Here is a 19,945-nt window from a genome sequence, read left to right on the forward strand (position 1 = left end):
AAGGCCTTTTTCGGGGTGTTTTTTTTTTTTTTTTGGTAAACCCAATATGCACAACCCTAGTCACAAGTCTTACAAGTATGGGTTCACTATGTGGGAACAACAGCAGCTAATACACTGGATAATGACAGTTGACTGGAGTTTTAATTGGACAGTATTCTTTAACAGTAATTAATCGTTGTTGATGTTGCTGTTGTTATTGTTTCATTTTTATGTTTTATTGTGAGTTGTTTGAGCAAGTTGTATAATATAACATTACCTGTGGTATTTAATATTTTTTAATATTACTGCTGATTTTAAGGTGTCATTTTATTTTTAATTTTATTTAAGTTCTGCTGCTAATTTTATGTGGTTAATGTTCATAAGCTGATTTGTGAGCCTTTAGTTATATAGGACATAAATGGCTGGAAAAAAATAATAAAGCCACATATTACATTCGATTGTTTGAGGTGACTGTCAGCATTTGTTTCCTGCTGTTAGAGTAACAGCCCATTCCTGAGCCTTTGGCAGCCAGGGATGGCATGGCCAAGGCACCACTGCGGTGTCTCCAAAGCCGTTCTCTAGTCACCAAAAGGTTTTAAAAAGCCTTTTAAAAGGTTTTTATTTTTTAAATGGGGCATTTTGCCCCACTGAAAACTGTGAAGCTGTGCCAGCAAAAAGTTGACGCAGCAAAGCTGTTTTCACTATCGACATACCAAGGCGAAAGGGGTCAGGAACCTGTCCACTGCCAGCTCCGCCCCCCTGCACATCCCGGGAATGCCCCTGGGATGCCAGCGTGGGGCTTTGCACTGGTGGGACACTGGTGGAAAGCCCAGCTGGTGTCCCTGGATGGCACTGCTTCAGCAGTGCTGAGAGAATGGCACCCGGGTCCCCCCGCCAGCGTCTATGCCACCCTGGATGGTGTAAGTGGCACATGCGCCAGTGCAGGGGGCACTAACGCCAGTGCAGCCCCTTCCTGGCCTCCTAGGGACTTTTGTGGTGGAGACTCAGGAATGGGCTGTAAGCATATAACATGTTTTAAACACTGCCTATTTGTGTAATAGAATTTGCAGTTTTCAATTGTAAATTCTCTGTCTCACATATTAAAGGACTTCCTTCCAACTTATGGAAAGTGAAGCTGTTTCAAACTGATTGAAAAAGGGTGGTTCAAAGTTTTGTGTTTGCTTCCCCCTTTGAAGCCCTCGAGGTTCTACAGTGATAATAAAAAGGACCTGGGGACGCTTCAGAATTAAGGTTGTATCAATCCTACAAACTGCTACCTCCTGTGAACAACAGAACATAATTATGAGATTTGATAGAATGAAAAAGGTTTATTCATTGATTACCTTTATTAGGCATTAACATAAATGGACAACATTACAGAATCAAGTAAAACGGATTACATTAAAATAGCATTACTTAAAAGTACGAATAAGGTGTTCGCGTATCCTTTGTACAGACAGCAAAAATCTCGCAACTTGTTGGGTGACAGAAGAGACTCTATCGGATAAAAGATACATCACTAGCTGCTGATCAGAGAAACTCTGAACACTAAGCAGTAGGGGTTTAATATAAATATTTCTTAGCCTCATATAAAACTTACAATACAACAGCACATGGGTTAAGGGTTCAGGAACCCCAATCATACATGGACAATACCTGTTGTTGAGAGGGATTCCTTTGTAACTTCCTTGTAGGATAGCTGAAGGGAGTATGTTAAGTCTAACGAGCATAAAAGGCTCTGCGGATGTCGGGTGACTCCAAGTAAGACAAGTAGGAAGCTGCAGATCCATAGACCGGAATAACACCATGAAACATGGGAGAACAGTATCTATTAACTAGGGAGGTCAGGGTCTGCATTTCTATATCTAGTAGGCGCTGACGTATTGATCTAAATGCCATCTCTTTCCCAAGCATCAAAAGAGAGTTAAATGAAATGCTGACAGACTTGATTTTTCTATTAATTAATTTCGACCACTGGCTTATGTGAGAATCCGCTAGCAATGCGGGGATATAACCAGGGTACTCAGTTAGGAAATGCAGGCGTAACCAAACCTTAATGGTCTGGATCAAAGCCCTAGTCTCCAAAAAACCTTGTCCAGTTTCAAGGCACAGAGCAGGAATGAAAAAGGTACTCCTACATACTCAGTCAGCAGAAGCAGAAAGGCAGGATGCTCCCCCAAATCCTCCCAAAGTACAGTTTTTAACTTTTCTGCTGTGCAGTCGGTTGAGGGACAAGGGAAAAAAGAGTTTCCAGGGGAAAGTGTTTGAGCCACTTTCTAAAGCCCTGAAAAAGAAAAAGGCAGCCCCTTTGGACATTAGTTCTCCTTCTTTCCTAAGCAAAGGAAATCTCTTGGCCCAGAATTTTTTTTTTTTACTCCCCCAGTTACTCCAACCCCTGAATCCCTCAAGTCTAGTGAGAGGAAAGAACTGGGTGGAAAACATGTTCGACAAAATATTTCTCCTCAGCCAATCAGTGTTTCTGAATTAGCAGTTGATTTGACCACATTCCCACAAGTGTTCCCCTCTAATTGCCCATCTAGCTTAGTTGACTTATCACACCCCTTTCCAGTTGACCCGCCCCTGCTATTACAAATGCCCTTCCCTAAGTGTTCTCCTAAGTTAGTCAATGTACTACCATCACTAGATAATCAACTACTGAAGAATGAGAATGGGGTTTTGAGGGTACTCTCTTGGAACATTGCAGGTTGGAAGGGTCATTCTTTGGATTCAGAGGTTGTAGATAGGTTAAGAGAATTCCAGGTGATCCTTCTGCAGGAAACTTGGGAGCAGTATCTTTTTTCTTTTCCTTGATATAAGACGATTACACGGCCAGCTATTGTAAGGACCGGGGGGGGGGGGAAGGGTCCTCAGGCTGGGCTGGCATGTTTGGTGGCCACCTCTCTTGACGTATTGATCTAAATATATTGATCTAAAGGTTTTAGAAATTTATTGCCAGTCACATTTGGCTTTATCAGTTCTCCTAATTATCAATTGTCTGCACTTTGTATTTATTTCTATTTATATCCCTCCTTCCATATCAAAACAAGCTCTCTTTTCTAATTGGTCAGATTTATACTGTCTACTTGAAATACTTTTTACGAAATTCCCTAGAGCTAAGATTTTCCTAGGGGGGATTTTAATGCCAGGATAGGCCCTTCAGATGAGACTCTCCTTGATAAAATTCCAGATTTATCTGTTGACTTTGTTTTTCAGGAATGCTTCGAAAGAACATTGAGATTAGACTACTGTAATTATGGTAAGGGGACTTTGTAGCTGCATTAATTTGCTTCTCTATTAATAAAGCTGGATCCTGTATAACCCCAAGGCTTTTAATTGAGTCAGCAAGGGTCTGTAGAACTCCATCAAAAGTGGAGAGAAAAATATCCTTCAAGACCTCCTCCTTCCCAACCAGCATTACAGATTACTATGCCCAGCCTCATTAAATTCAAATATGGCACGGGGCACCGCTGGTTCAATGTTAGAGTGGTCAACCAATGAGGAGTGGACTGCTGCCTGCCTAGAGCTACACCCTCTCACCTTCAGGCATGCTTTGTTGTGGCTGACCCTGTTGGCATATATAAGACTGCAGACTGTAAGCAGATTGTAATAATCTATGTGACAGCTATGGTCACAAGACAGGTCAATGACTGAGCAGAAAAACTGGTCTGAACAAGTATGACTTGGTGACTGGGCAGCTATCAGTTGATTGGCTGGTAGTCTGAGCCAATAATGTATATAACTGTATGATACCTGTACATAGTGTGGGTCATGAGAAAGGAGAGTGCTGGCGGAGCACTTTGACACTGTACAAAATAAATAGCACTAATATAAACTGTGCTGACTCTGCTGTATTCACTTGGAAGCTGGGGTGGCAACTAAACTAACTACAAATGCTGACAGACCCACCCAACCTCCCTGGTGCAGCATGAGATAAGCTGGTTGCTATTGCAGAGCTGAGCAGGAATTTCACCAGATTGGCTCAGGATGAAGTCCTTTTTTTGTCTGCTGTGTGCTGTCACTGTGGCAGGTGGTCATTTAAATTGGTCTGGTTGTAAACTAGTTTGACAGGTATAGGGTGGGTTGCTCAGGATAGGTAAAGTTAATTGGCAAACACTCGGAGGCATCAGGCATGCTAGGGAGAATGTCTGTTGGTGTGCTGTGAAGGAGTGTCCTTGGTTCTGAGTGGCATCTTTGGAACCTAGTAGGAGCCTTGTGACACATCAGGGGAGAGTGATGAAGCTTGGCACCTCTGAGCACATATGGTTGTGCAGGACATGATAAGCAAGGCTGGCAAAGCGCCGGCTGAGTATGGAGCCAGGGTGGACTTTCCCAAAAGGCAAACCCGGTGGATACCTGGCACAGCCCACCCTCAAAATTGTCGACTTATTGGGGTAAGCAGTGACATAGTCATTTAATTAATTTAAATAATATTTAAATAAACTAGTTGAACCCATACTTGGTTGTTGTGTGTCGTCATGGGGGTGGTGCTGGGGCAATAGTTATGCAGTATTTATTTAGATCAGAAAAAGAATAAAAAGTAGAGAATTCCACATATAGATTTTTAGGTTTGGGATTGCCACATACCCTCCCCTTCTAGAAGTTAGCAAATACGACAGATGATTGTTTGAAACCTCTTGGTTCAGTGTTACACTTTGAGAACCAATAAAAAAGACACAGAAAGGCTTTATATGAGAGTGAGTTGGTTCACTCAGCATGCTAATAAAAACTTAGGTCAAAGATCACTACCTCGAAGAGCCACATTCTGTTCCTGTATCTCCATGTGGAGCTTGAAATGAAATCAGCAGGGTGTGCCTATATAAAGGAATAGCTTAGCTTTGTGTTATATATGGGCAGCTAATATTAGGATAAAAAGCCGGACTAAAGTTGTCCAAGTTACAATATTTCAAAAGCAATCCTTTGAGTAGCCATCCTGTTCAGCCTTTTGACTTAATGGAGCAATTTTAAAGTTGCTGTGCCTTCAGTGAAACAAGAATTGTGACAGTCGAGTAAAGAGTTTACCTAGTCATGTCAGCCTTAATTTTCCAGTTTCATTCTCCTTTGTTACCATTTCGTTTTCCTCATTTCCACACAGCTTCTTTAGAAATCCCTTGCTGTCCTGGTTTTTCTTGGTTTGTTTTCCCATTCTTTCTGAAACCTGTTTTCCACTGTGTTTTTTTCTGAAATAACTTGATTTTGGTTTTTCAACACTCTTAAATGCCAATGCCAATGCCAATACCCACTTCACCATTTTGTCTTGGGGTGGAGTGGGCGTTGATTCTATTTTTTTAATTGCACCCTAGTGTTACAGTATGCCAGCAGTAAGACCACACATGCACTGAATGAACCATCATGGCCAACAGAAGGTTGGAAACAAGTAGCCAATCCTTGCCTTGCTGGATCATGAAACATTCCTCTTAGAGCATACCTGAGCATCATGCCTGGATGGCATTTTCAAATTCTGTGCGCAGTGTGGGTGGACAAGTCAAGGAAGCAGCGAGAGGCATATGGGCTTGCACTTGTCCGAGAGCTAGTTTGCTGGCCTGTGCTGGGGAGGGACAGGAGTGGGCTCCAAGCCAGGCGAAGCCAGGCTGGTTGAAGGTCACTGAGTAATGGCAGCTGGCTAGGTAGGCTCTTTCCTGACGGGAACTTTGGAAGTTTTGTAGGTTGGTTATATGATGCTCTGTATTTTTGATAAGAGTATAGTTGTTTGATTGTAATTTGAACTAGAAAGGATGGATCTGATCACTAAGAGCCAGCATGGGTTTCTCAAGAATAAGTCATGTCAGACTAATCTTATCTCCTTTTTTGAGAAAGTAACTACCTTGCTGGATCAGGGGAATGCTGTAGACATAGTTTATCTAGATTTCAGTAAGGCTTTTGATAAGGTTCCACATAGTATTTTAGTTGACAAATTGGGAAAATGTGGGTTAGATCATATTATTGTTAGATGGATCTGCAACTGGTTGACAGATCGTACCCAAAGAGTGCTAGTTAATGGTTCCTCGTCCATTTGGAGAGAAGTGACTAGTGTTGTTCCTCAGGGATCTGTGCTGGGCCCTGTGTTGTTCATCATCTTTATAAATGATTTGGATGAAGGAATAGAGGGGATGCTTATTAAATTTACTAAATTGGGAGGGGTAGCAAATACGCTAGAAGACAGAGCCAAGATGCAGGATGATCTTGACAGGCTGGAGAAATGGGCTAGAATTAATAAAATGCACTTCAACAGAGACAAATGTAAAGTTCTCCATTTAGGTAGGAAAAATCAAATGCATAATTATAGGATGAGGGAGACTTGTTTGAGCAGTAGTGTGTGTGAAAAGGATCTTGGGGCCTTAATAGACCAAACACTGAACATGAGTCAGCAGTGTGATGCTGTAACTAAAAAGGCAAATGCAGTCTTGGGCTGCATCAACAGAAGTATAGGGGTATTTTTCACGGAGATTTGTTGCTGTTTCGAAACTGATTTGCGTCGGAGTCAAATTTTGGTTATTCACTGCAGATCCGTATTTTCCCCCACTGAGCAAAATAAGCCGTTTTACAAGAGAGGCAATCCAAACCACTTTTGAGACGATCTTTCCTGTGGACACGTGTTTTGTTGCTCGGATGCCCATAAAAAAATGTTTGCTTTGCTCCCTGGGACATCGCCTTTCTCCTCCCCCAAGAACGGTGATTGGCTGGGGGAGTTTTGCGCTCGGACAAGAATACCGCCCCTTTTGCTGCCTGCCTGCCTGCCTAGAATCCTGGCACTTCTCTCCCTCCGTCCACGCACGCCTTCCCCACCCCTCGCCTGGGATGGGCCTTGGAGCTGGGCCCACACCTCCAAGCCCAGGGGGACGTCGGACGGACGACTCCAGGGGGAGACCTGCGGGGCCACGCCACGTGCTCCTTGCATGCTGGGGGTGGTGGTGGCAGCTCAGTCTAGGGCAGCTGGACCCGTGGGGGGGGGATGTTCAAGGGAAGGGGCTGTTGGCCCCTCTGCCCCAGAGGGGAGGGGAGATTTTTGAGAAATCGGATGGGAAAAATGTGCATCCTGAGAGCGGAAAACCCAAGTCAAAACTCCCTCCCATCACTCTTCTAAAGAGGGGTGGCCAGCCTGCTCTTATCTCCCTCCTCTCTCTCAATGCACTGTGGCCGAATCATGGCCGGCGCGCAAGCCAGGGGCCTTCTTTCCTCTCCCCCCCTCCGCCATGCACACTGGCTGGATCGGGGCTGGCGTGCAAGCTAGGAGCCCTCCTGTCTCTCACGATGCAATGTGGCCGGATCATGGCCGGCGTGCAATCCAGGGGCCTTCTTTCCTTCCCCCCCCCCACCATGCCCCTCTACCCCAGCGGGGAAGGGGGATTTTTTGAGAATTCAGATGGGAAAAATGTGCATCCTGAGAGCGGAAAACCCAAGGCAAAACTCCCTTCCATCACTCTTCTGAAGAGGGGCGGCCAGCCTGCTCTTATCTCCCTCCTCTCTCTCGATGCACTGTGGCCGGATCATGGCCGGCGAACAAGCCAGGGGCCTTCTTTCCTCCCCCCCCCCACCATTCCCACTTTCAGCTAAACACTTCTCTGGGAACATGGATTCCCTCCCCCCCCCAATCCTGTCTATCATTAAAGGGCAATGGGTTCCACACCTATAGAAAATAGAGGGAAGCTTTGAGGAAAGTGCTGCCTTGCCCCCCTCCCCAATTTGGAATCTGACTGTTTCAAAAGCAGAACAGAGCGAGGGTGGAAGAAAAATGGAGGAGACCAGAGGGACTGGTGCTTGTTTTTTTGTGCTGGGGCTGGTGAGCCGCACGAGGTAATCTGCTGGGCGGAGTTGGGACGGAGCTGGGGGCAGGCATAAACAATGAGCCTGTTGGAAGGGGAGGCCTCCTGCAAAAGGGACAGACCAAACCGTTGTCAAATACAGCGTATTTTGTTCCCATGAAAAACCAAAACTACATCAAGATTGACAGGGATAAATCGTGGCCATGAAAAAAACATTTAAATCGTGGGGTTTTTTTTGTCCGTGGCAAAACAGAAGCAAAATATATCGTGAAAAATGCCTTATAGTGTCCAGATCATGTGAAGTGATGGTATTGCTTTACTCTGCTCTGGTTAGACCTCAACTAGAGTACTGTGTTCAGTTTTAGGCACCACAACTTAAGAAAGATGTAGACAAGCTGGAACATGTCCAGAGAAGGGCAACAAAGATGGTGAGGGGTCTGGAGACCAAGTCCTATGAGGAAAGGTTGAAGGAGCTGGGTATGTTTAGCCTGAAGAGGAGAAGACTGAGAGGGGATATGATAACCATGTTCAAGTACTTGAAGGGCTGTCATATAGAGGAGGGTGCCGAGTTGTTTTCTGTTGCTCAAGAAGGTTGGACCAGAACCAACGGGTTGAAATTAAATCAAAAGAGTTTCCGTCTAGACATTAGGAAGAATTTTCTAACAGTTAGAGCGATTCCTCAGTGGAACAGGCTTCCTCGGGAGGTGGTAAGCTCTCCTTCCCTGGAGGTTTTTAAGAAGAGGTTAGATGGCCATCTGTCAGCAATGTTGATTCTGTGACCTTAGGCCAGATGATGAGAGGGAGGGCATCTTGGCCATCTTCTGGTCACTAGGGGTGTGGAGGGGGGAGGTAGTTGTGATTTTCCTGCATTATGCAGGGGGTTGGACTTGATGGACCTGGTGGTCCCTTCCAACTCTATGATTCTATGAACTGTGTGTTGACAAATTTATTGGGGTTTAAAATGTTTTAAACACACTGAAGCAGCTACAAAAAGAAAGAAGGAATTTTTAAAGTTGCCTGTGGAAGTCATTTAGCTGAAGAAACCACAACGTGGTGAAAATGCTGACACATTCCGGAAGGCGCGTTTCTTCCCTCCCCCTACTTGGGAGTTGGACTGCTATTATGTCAGCAAAAGGACTGATGTGTTACCTTTGCAGCCTTGATAAAATGCTAGTTGTTCAAGTTTATGGAAACAGAGGATCTGTATGGACTTATTTATTTTGTTTTGTATTGTTGTGAGAGTAGGTTTTCTTATGTGTATAGTATGTTTATAGGTTGTATGTTGTAAGTGTTTGCACATTGTAATTGAAAATATTGTTCTGCAGCAATTAAAATCTGCTCGGAAAAGGTTACTAATGTTAATAAGGTTAATTTTAATTGATGTAATTTTATCTGTATTTTTTACAAAGAGATTATTTTATCATGTAATGGGTTTTATTGTCAAGGTTTGTATCTTTTCTGGCTAATGCCTTAACAATAAATCTCTCAGTGTGTGTGTGGTGGGGGCTGGACTCCATAGTGGCGGCGGCTCCAGTTTTCCAGTCAAATTGGTGGCAATAGTCTTGCCAACTGGATAGTGGGGCAAGTACTAAACGCAGGCTTGACTTCTTCCCCTAACTGGTTACTGGCGGCTCGGACAGAGGCTTCCCTACCCACTTAGTCTAAAAGACTGGGCCTGGGGAATGGTCAATTGTTACAGGCACTCCCCCCCTTTTCAGCTGGCCCTCATTTCCTTTGGGGGTTGATGGTTGCGGATGCTGGGTCAGGGCTCTTTTTGTCATACGCACCCGGTAGTACAGGTGCCTGAGTAGTAGGGGAAGTTCATCAGGGGTCCACAGGGCCCACTTACCATCGGGCAAGCTAACACAATGGCCAGTCCGCCACTGCCTTGGAGCTATGGAACTTGGAGCCTTTCTTGTTCTCTTGAATCTTGTAGATTTTTTCATCAGGGTGGAACAGCACCCAGCTGAGCAAAGGGGCCCACAGTGGGAAGTTCAAGCAAGAGAAGGCCTAGGGGCTTCCTTTCCCTTCATGACTTTTCAGTCCTTTGCTTGTTTTTTTCTGGTAGCAGATGGAAGAGAAACACATGGGCTTGAAGGGCCTTTTGGAGTCGGACGTCCAATGATTTTGTCACCACCTCCAGGTTTTTGCCTGTGCATGCTGCTTCGAGGCACAAGGGTGTGAACAATTAGGTGCAGGCTGGAGATTGCATTTAGCTTTTCTGCCTTTTCATCTGCCTAGACCAGTGATGGCGAACCTTTTAGAGACTGAGTGCCCAAACTGCAACCCCAAACCCTCTTATATATCGCAAAGTGCCAACACGGCAATTTAACCTGAAGAATCCCCCTGAAGGAACCATGCAAAATAACAGCGGCGGGTTAGCTATGCACATGCTAATGGCTATGCAAACAGGAACAAAGGAGCAGGCGAGTGGGAGGGGTGGAATTTCTCCTTTTGCTTCGAGACCGTGAATAGGCAGTTTTAAATTCACATTTTAAAAAAGAGCTTTTAGCGAACATCAAAACTGACCATGCATAAATGGCCAGGGTATCTGTTGTGGGGAGGGGAAGGTGATTGAAAGCCGGTTTGATTCTTCCTTAAGTGGTAGAGAAAGTTGGCATATAAAAACCAACTCTTCTTCAAAGTGAAACTTGATATTTGTAACTGAACCATCAGGAAAAGAGGTAAATGATTGGGGGAGAGACACCTGGCAACCCTAAGGCAAATATATGAAGCAAAACCTGCTCTATATTCAGAGGGTTCCGTCTGAAAAAAAACTCTGCAGGGGGGCTTATTGTTGAGTTCTGAGGATCTGGATGGGGAAAATGTGCATCTGAATGGCAAATCCAATGCAAAACCTCCCATTCATAAATGGCCAATAACCCCCCATGCAGAGTTTTGAATCAAACATTGCTTTCCCCACCCCCCCGAGCCCCGACCTCCTCCTCGCCGCCCGCCTTGGCGCTGCCGGCCCTCGAGCGCGCATTCAAAACCCGGCCGCGCTGTGAGGGGAGGGGGAGGGGGAGGGTGGCGCTTTACCTCACACACCACCTCTCGTGTGTGTGTGTGTGTGGGGGGGAATAAACCAGAAATGGGGTGGTGAGGAGAGGCTTCGTGGTCGACTTTTGGTGGGGGTGGAGCCTCCTTTCCACAATCTCTGCAAAATCTTTTCTTTTCCTCAGTAATCTTCCCGGGATCTCCTTCATTAACCTCACCGGGGTACCTTCTATTGTAAGTGGGTTGGTGAAATGCTTGTTCAAAATCAGGTCCCTATGACTTCTGGAAAAGAGTTGAACCAGGCAATCCCTTGGAACTTTATTTTTTGTTGCGTAAGCAGAGTTGACTCTATAAGCTGTTACAATCATACCTTCCACAATCGTTTCCTCTTCCCGGAGAAAATCAGTCAACAGCATTTTCAAATAGTTTTTCAAATCTTTTCCCTCAAGTTTTTCTTTGAGACCACGTATACGGATCCAATTCTCCTTTATTTTTAGCTCCAACATTGCTGTATGGTCGTCACGTCTTTCTTCTCTCTCTTGACCTGCCTCCATTGACAGTTCTAAGACATCAACACGTTTTCTGGTTTCTTTGTTATCCTTTGAATGTTTCTGAAGTTTTGCCTCTAGCTTGTCCTGTCTTACTGTCAAAGATGAAATAGAGTCTTGTAGTGCAGAAATGGAAGCTGTATTTTGGCCTACAACCGCTGTGTTTTGATTCAAACCTTGTTTGACTGATTCCACCTCTTGCTTCACCAATCCCATCTCCTGCTTAACTGATGCCACCTCCTGCTTAACTGATGCCACCTCTTGTTTAACTGATGTCACCTCCTGAAGTGTTTTGGTCAGGAGTTCTTGTAAAGAGTTCAGGGTAGCATCAGGTTATTTAGCCATCTTTGTAGCTACAGTTGTCCCTGTTACTGGTGAGGTGGCTGGTGAGACAGCAGGGCTAGTAACAGAAGCTCTTCTGGTAAAGGTTGCTGGATCTGAAGATGTTTGGGATCCTTAATAAGTGTTTTGGGATGCTTTTCTGTATCATTCTTTTCTTTGTCTTCTTTATCTCCCATCAAAAAGCTTGAAGTGGCTGTTCTTTATAGTCCAGTAAAAAGAAAAGGAGGGAGGTGAAACTTATCGTTTAGAACATCAGTTCAAAAATCATTTGCCACTGGAACTTTAAATTGCTTCAAAAGTCAGACCTGGAGAAAAACATTAGCACAGCTGTATCTTCATTCAGTTTTCCATTGCCAGCTTTTTAAACACCTTCAAATGTCTACTTAGATTTATTTCAGAGTTAGCTTAGCTGGCAAGTTGAATTCCAAGTGTGCAACAGCTGGCAAAATGCCAAGTTTAACTTTGATATTGTTAGCGAGTGTAAGAGAAAGTCCAGGCTGCTTATCACTATTTCAATCACTGTCAGACACCTCCGTGAATTAAATTTTCATATTCATAAAAACGTAGAGAGAGAAAAATTTATTTTGCTGATCCGAGTCTCAGCGCTGCCTTCCTGGGCTCCTGCGATTTTAATGGCGCCGGCTCCTCCACTCGCCCGTCAGTGTGCTCGCCGCTGCTTCTGAGGCAGCGAGCGCGCCTAGGATGGGAAACACGCCGGCGCCCCAATCAGCATCCCCTCTTATCCAAGGGGTGTTGCGTTTTAGATGTTGGGGGGGATTCCTTACCCCCCAGCCGCTTTAAGCCCGGAGCGCGGTACTCGCGCTGCCACGGCGTTCGCCCCCAGATCCGGAAGTCCCAACAGCTCTCGGTTTTGAAACCTCAAGGCATGGATCTCCTCCTCAGCCCCCCCCAGTTTGTTGGGCTTGGCTGACTCGGTAGTTTGTACTACATTCGCCCTCCTCTGCACACAAGTCCACCTCCTCCGAATATTCCTGCACATCAGGAGCAAAGGTGAGCTGTTGCCGGCGCGCTACTTCTCAGGGCAGGCCACGTTCCGGGGAGTCCGGAGAGAACGAGGGGAAAGACCAGTCCAGTCCCCCGCTAACTTTCGGCTGTGCTCCAGTCCCTGCTGTCACTCGCGCCTGAGAGGCGGCCGCATCCACCAACAGTTGCTCTTCCGCCCGCCTCTGGTCAGCGAGCGCACGGTCCGCCTCGAGTTTGGCGACCATGGCGGCCGTCACAATTGGTTCGGCCGCTTGTTCCAAGAGCATTAGGATCTCTTTGTGTTGGCCCAACAGCGGTTGGACCTGTTGAGCAAGATCCGCAGAGGAAGGACCAAACTCAGGGTTTAGTACCTTCTCGACATCAGCTGCCGTTGCCATGGCTGGCGGTAAGTACATGAGGACCAGGACTGTCCTGGCGGCAACGCTCTGTGCTTCCCGGCGGCATAGGGTGGGATCCGGAACAATTTGCGGAACGTCTCCCTCCCGAGCCCCCACCATTGGGAAACAGAACTCAGGCCCCTGGATTGGGGCTGCTGACTCCAGTTGCGTCCTGCGGAGCATAAGCTCAGCTAATAACCGAGTTAGCAGAGCAAAGTCCTCTTGCGCTAACCGGGACTCCTCCAGCAAAGAATCCAGTCCCAAAAGGTCATCGTGGGTATGTAGATCAGCGTCCTGAGTCCTCCAGGGGATCGCCGCTGCCAGGCGATGCCACTGATCAATCACCAGCCCAACCAGCCAGGTGGACTCCGCGTAAGTCCGCTGTGCCTCCTCCAAGCGGCACGCAGAAAGTCGGGGTCCTCGGGGAGCTCGTCCGGAGCCCAAAACCGAGGAGACGAGTGTCTAGGCGAACCCTCCAGGGCTCCAGCCAAGGCCAGCAAGTAAGGATAGGACTAGTGTCCTAATGTAAGCTCTAGTCCTGCGGCAAACCCATAAACAGATTCCAGCAGACGGCAAGTCCACGAAAGCAATTTTATTGGTTAGAATCGACAGGTTTAAGAAGCCATATTCAAAAGGACACTAGTAAGGGGCAAAGGCAAGGTACATGGCATATATGGAAAAGCAAAAGGAGATAACTGGTAACCCAGGCAACCTCCCTCCCGGAGGCAGGAAGGAGTATTTGGCGATTCCTACAGTATGGGAATCTATGAAGACTAAACACGGGGCTTAGACTGGCATTGGACAGAATAGCACAACAGCACCTGGAAGCAGCACAACAACACTACCACATACCATCCTCATGGCCTGCTCCTGACATTGTCTCACTAATGCACCCACTTTCAGTAACTCGGAGGCAGGGGAAAAACAGGTCAGGGTTGCAGTATCTGCATTAACTGTACATGCACTCAATTTTATAATTTACATGATGCAAATGAATTAAATTTCTCTACTACTAGATCATCCCAATACTAAATGGATGCCTTCAAGATTAGGATTAATTTGTATTTGGTAAACTAAAGTAAGGGCATCTTCAGGTTGTTCTAAGGAAATTAGATAGAAAGGAAAGTTGAAACAGATGGGTCCATTGATCATACTATAGTTCATGAAGCAATAGCTAAGTATTCTTTGTAGTGTTGACAGCCCTCATGCTATAACTGGAAACAAATTTTCTCAAAGTTACAAAATGGGCAGCCCATTTTAGAAGGGGGGGGGAGTTCCGCAGCCGCCAGGAGCAGCAAAGCTGTGTTGCCTCCTCTGAGGCTTTCTGGCCGCTGCAGAGGAAAAAAGAGACCTAAAAATTAAAAAAAAAATTAAAGGGAGAAATCTCCCATTGCTGACAATGGGGCTGCCCCACCCAAAAAAGTGGTGCAGCCTCACCACCACTCAAGGGGGCGTTCCTGGGGCAAGAGGGCTGTGCTCTGGGAAAGCCCTGCAAGCGTGGCTGCGCTGGCTGCAGGGGCCAGTGGTAGTAATAAAGATCAGACTTTCCTCTTGTGTATTGCACATGCTGACCTATATTCTGTTGCATTACATCCATTAAACAAAATTTGATCTGCTTTTTTTGAGGGATACTGAACAATAATTTAAAAGCCAGTTGGCAGACAAATCAATTTCTTATATGTATAAGTATACAAACTAAAACCAAACTAGACTAGTACAATCAACGCCCCAAGTTTGACCCCCCCAAGCCAAAAATACTAAAACATAGGAAAAATGAAGGGGGTGTTAACAGGGGACCTTGTCTGTGCAGACAATACCTTTGGACATGGGAGGAGGGAGGGAGAGTTCTTTCCCTGAGAGACTCACCTGAAAAACTGCTCAGTCACTTGATGCAGCATCAAGTTCTGTGAGGGGTGGGCTTCCGTTCTGCCTTTCCTCCCACAGACATTTCTCAAGGGAAAACAGTGTGGGCAGGAATGCAGATGCCCTTGCAATGCCTGGAGCTGCACCAAGTGTCCATGCAGTTTTTTAAGGTGAGTCCTTAAGTGAAAGGGAAAGAGTGAGAGAAAGACTGGGGAGAAGGGGTGGGAGGAGGGAGAAAGACAGAAAGCAAAAATGAGTGGGAGAGAAAGAGTGAGGCAAGAAGACAGAAAGCTAAAACAGGGAAAGGAGATGAGTATTCTCCACAAATTTCTTGGGTCCCAGCTTGTAAGATACTTATTAAGGAAAACAGGATAACAAATCAAATTGACTGTAAGTTTAAGTGTGGACAGTAGATAGTAAAATGAAACTGGAGGGAAAGTTCAAAGTAACTCTTTTATTATACTTTTACTGAACTCAAGAGAAACTTTGAAATAAACTCATGTTTTATTCTTGTTGCAATGTTTCTTACTGCTCTAACAGTATATATACATTGGTAACATTGTAAACCAATCTTTTGTATTTAATACACTTCAAAAATAATTTAAATCATATGTGCAACTTTTTTCTCAATGAATATTAAAAGATTGCTAATGAAAACATGTTTTGTGTTACTGTTGCATGATGGTCGCAGTAAAACAGTAAAAAGCATTGCTTCATGGGTCTCTCAAATAATCTCTTTCATTCTTACATAATGAAGCAAATTCTCTAATTTGGCTATACTACTCTCATGTAACGATACTGGACTATATTTTATGGCATGGATGCTGAAAAAAATAGCACTAAAAGTAATTCTTCCATTTTTTAATATAGTAGTAAAAACAGCGCACTACCAAGATCAATCTGCAGCACAGAAAGTAGCTTAATAAGGAGTATCTGTAGATTCTAATGTATATAATGTGAAAAAGAATGTGAGGAACTGTACCATTATCAAAGAAATAGGCACACCACAATTGAAATCAAGATAGCTTGCCACATTAGCTGATTTTGCTATGAGCTGCTACAATTTGTTATTAGTTAAAGTCCCCACTCAGTGTGGGAAATAAAAGTGTTTTCCCAGAGAATTAAACCTATCTCAGAGCAACCAAAATATGTAGGTCTCTCAAATGTCACTGACACTATAAACAGATGTGAACATGTTCATACGCCAAATATGATTAATATAAGCCCACTGCAATTTGGATTTGAACCCAAATGTCAGTTACAATTTTAATATTTTCTTGTATGAAAAAATGACCATTTATTTAGTAGAAACGAGAGGTCTTTCCCCTGTAACAATTAGCAGACTTACAAATGATACAAGCATCTTTTGGCAGCTTCTTATACAGGGTATAATATACAAAGCAACCTTGAGGAACGAATCGTTTTATTCATACCATAGTAATTGCCATTTTGAATATGATCTTATATGGAAAAAAGATTATTCAGACACATTAAGAACAAATGGAACATATTATCTCTGACGTAAAGTTAACAACAGCTGGCAAAACTCTGATTCAAATGTCTGAACATGTACTGAATTTTTAGTGTTAAATCTCAGTTCTGAATTGTCATGTAGATGGTGACAGTGCTATACTGCTAGCATTTCTCCTTAAATTTACTAATATTTATGTTTGACTTTAGCTTAATTTTGGTCTAAGAATTATTAGAACACAGCATGAAACCTATTCTCCCTTAGCTTGGAGGAAAACAGCATATTCGAAGAAAACAACCGTATCTTAGTGCTTTTCAACATTCTCTTTTTCTTCATCTCAAAGTTCCTGTTTCTTTGGTGTTTTGTTAAAGTTCTGCATGTGTTTTACTCCCTCTAGTGGTCGATTCTCTATAGCAGAAGATTAAATCTAGTTTATTTCCCTGCTGATTTATGCAGCAGCCTTTTGCTCTTCATAAAAACTGGCGTGATATCGAATCAAACACTAGAGGGAGCAAAAAACATGCAGAACCTGACAAAACAGGAAAAAGAGGAGGAAAAAGAGAATGTGGAAAAGCTTTTATCATTGCTGATGAATGAAAGCATAGGTTTACCTTCAGTTTTTCTAGGTGATCTTGGAGAGAGTCAATCAGCATATCCCCAACCGGCTGCCAAGACCCCTTGATAGCTTCAGCCTGGTGCAGCTTCAGACCCAGGTCATCCATTGCTTCCTGAAGCTCCTGAAGTCTTTCAAGGGCTTCATCTATCTTCTTTTGCCAGTCAGAAGATTGTTGATTCAACTTATCCCATTCTGTTTTTACTTCATCTGCCTGCCGTCTCAGGAGTCGACTGACATTCTGAGCCTTTTCTTCTCGAGGCAGCTCTAAACATGAAGCAATTTATTAGACTATGCAAGAGCTAACTGAGCATAAATGAAAAGAACAATTGAAAGCTATCACATACATTTTTAAGTGCCCAGATTTCAGAGCCACAGCATTATTTAATACTCATTGCATAAAAATGTTCAAATAACATATATGGAGCCTTTATTCAACCCTAATCATGCAACTGCTGTTTTCAAGCAGCCTTTGCTATCCTATTTAATTCATTACTGAAATGCCATTGAAATGAACCACATGGAAGCAGCACTGATACTACAAATGTAAAGTGGTCTTAAGTTTGAAAAACAATTCATTTTAGTATAGATTGTTTTTCTGGCATAGTATATTGTGCTCCAAGACATTTTTTAAATTGATGACTAATAATCCAAAAATGTAGAAAGGAGCAAGAGTCCAGTCTTATTAAATACTAACAAAATTTCTGGTAGGGTATGAGCTTTCGTGATCACAGCTCACTTCTTCAGTGAGCTGTGATTTATGAAAGCTGATTTCTGCAAGAAATTTTGTTAGTCTTTAAGGTGCTACTGGACTCTTGCTCTTTTCTACTGCTACAGACAGGCTAACATGGCTACCCATTGTGATCTAGTCCAAAAATGTGGTAAACTAACAAGACGTGGGCTTCAAGTTTTAACGGAGTTCTTTGGTGCTGTTCTGTTACTGTACATCTTTCTTCCAGCCTGACATTAAACTTCAAGACTGGATATTTAATCAAGATGCCATAATTTTTAATGCTTTGGAGTCATTTTGGTTCTGATGCATGGTCTTTGCATTTTTTTTCCTTTTAATTTCTGTTATTTCTTCTGTTAAGATTGCAATGGCCTTTGGCTATCAGCAATAAACTATCAGCACTTTAAATTATACTGGTGGCAGAGCCGACTGAACTGGCAAGGATTCACAGCTGGCCCCCAAAATTAAACTGAGCAATGGAGCCATCAAGACTAGCCACCCTTTTGGCACTTTTGGGTGCACAGCTGGAGTTGGCATTGCAGGTTCTCTGCCTTTGCATTAGAAAGAGCAAACACAGGGAATATCTATACACTAGTGACACCACACAAGGGAGAAAGTGAAACGTGTACAATATGCGGAGCCCTTGACAGAATTTACTGTTCCTTCTAACACTTTCAAATAGAGGAGTGATATTAAACTGGTGATGTGGTTCGCGTTACCTGGGTTTTTGATTTATTGAAAATAAAATACAAAAAGAACCTATGTGACTCCTTTAGATCCAGATGGGTGATAGCCATAGATGTCAAATTAAACAACTTGGTTCTTACACCTGTAGCAGTTCTTATGGTTTTATTGCAATGGCAGGGCAAACCCTCATTGCATATAATATTATCATAACGATTTCTGGGTCTCATCTCTGGATATATACTGTCCAAAGTCTACTGACTGTATAGTGATCTAATGACCTCAGTGGAGCAACCTTAAAGGGATTTAGCTTTGAGTACTCCACTTATCCTATGTAACAGACAGCCAATGTTTGATGTAAAGATGCTGACTCCAAGATAGAATGTGCATTGTCTGTGTGTTTTCCCTTCATACACCCCCAGCTTTACTTCAGTTAGGGTGGGAACAAGCTAAGTTAATTATATCACAAAGGATCAAAGACATTGAGAGACAAACAGATCTAGCAAGGGCGCCTCTATTCACTGAACCCCTCCATACTAAATACATCCTAGCACCAGCAGCCTATCTCCACTATTTAGAGATAAATAATTATAGAAGGGCCTTTACCCTGGCCAGATGTGCAGCCTTACCATCTGCTTTGCTTGAGGGGAAATATAAGAAGACACCCTGGGAAGAGAGATTCTGCCCCTGCAAATCAGTGGACTTAGAAACTGATGAGCATGCCCTCCTGAACTGCAATTTCTATACATTACCCCGTTCGAAGTTTACTGAGCCCCTCTTATCGAGACTGAGACCTGATAGGGCAGGTGAAAGGTTTGAGATGCTTCTACAAGGGGGTAATCCTTCAACCACTCTTCAGGTTGCAAAATTTTGTTTAGCAGCAATGAAAATTCGTCACCTTACAACAGCACAATTGACAGATGTGTCCCAGCTGTAATTCTTTTTTTAAATGTTTTAAAAATGTTTTAAGACTCGGATTGAAATTCTTTGATTGTAAGAATCTATTAGTCCATGCTTTCCGTTTTATCATGTTTTGACTGGCTAAGTGCCGCAAATAAATTATCTATCTACAAAAAGAAAAAGAAAAACCGAAATGGTGGACAACTCGTGCTGAAAACAGAGGGAGCCACAGATGGGGGAGGGGGTTGGGAAGAAGTGGGGCATGATTGTGCAAGAAAGATCAACCCAAGAATGGAGTCTGCATGATCAGTGAATCCCGTCTGAGCAAGGATCAAATCTTTGATGCAGGCTAAAAGAAGAATGGGAAAAACCCGGTTGGTCATGAGTCGGAAAGCATCGAGCTACCAAGAAATGGGATATCATGCATACCTCCTAAGTAGATGTGGGTTCTTTGTGGGAATAAAGGGAGTTAGAGTGGCCATGCATAAAAGACCATTGAATACTCTTGTTTTACCCCCTTTCAGGCCACATTTATAAATACGTGGGCACAAAATTTTCAAAAGGATTACAGAGTATCTTGCATACGGTCTCTGTGCCCATCTCTAGTCCAACTCATGAAAAAGTATGATTTAGTTGCTAATACATCGGAGATGCTCTGATGCTGACAATAAGAATG

At 43.8% G+C, this 19,945-nt stretch overlaps 1 protein-coding gene across 2 annotated transcripts in view; it reads right to left on the reverse strand.

Moving 5' to 3' along the window:
• Positions 1-19,945, reverse strand: part of DMD (dystrophin) — a 1,354,185-nt gene that overhangs the window by 236,203 nt on the left and 1,098,037 nt on the right. For both annotated transcript variants that reach the window (XM_056862020.1, XM_056862019.1), the window contains one exon: positions 16,954-17,222. In XM_056862020.1, the coding sequence (XP_056717998.1) occupies positions 16,954-17,222 (269 nt within the window). The remainder of the gene's footprint in view (positions 1-16,953; positions 17,223-19,945) is intronic.

The sequence above is a fragment of the Euleptes europaea genome, chromosome 16, assembly GCF_029931775.1.
Source record: "Euleptes europaea isolate rEulEur1 chromosome 16, rEulEur1.hap1, whole genome shotgun sequence".
In the NCBI taxonomy this organism is placed as follows: Eukaryota; Metazoa; Chordata; class Lepidosauria; order Squamata; family Sphaerodactylidae; genus Euleptes; species Euleptes europaea.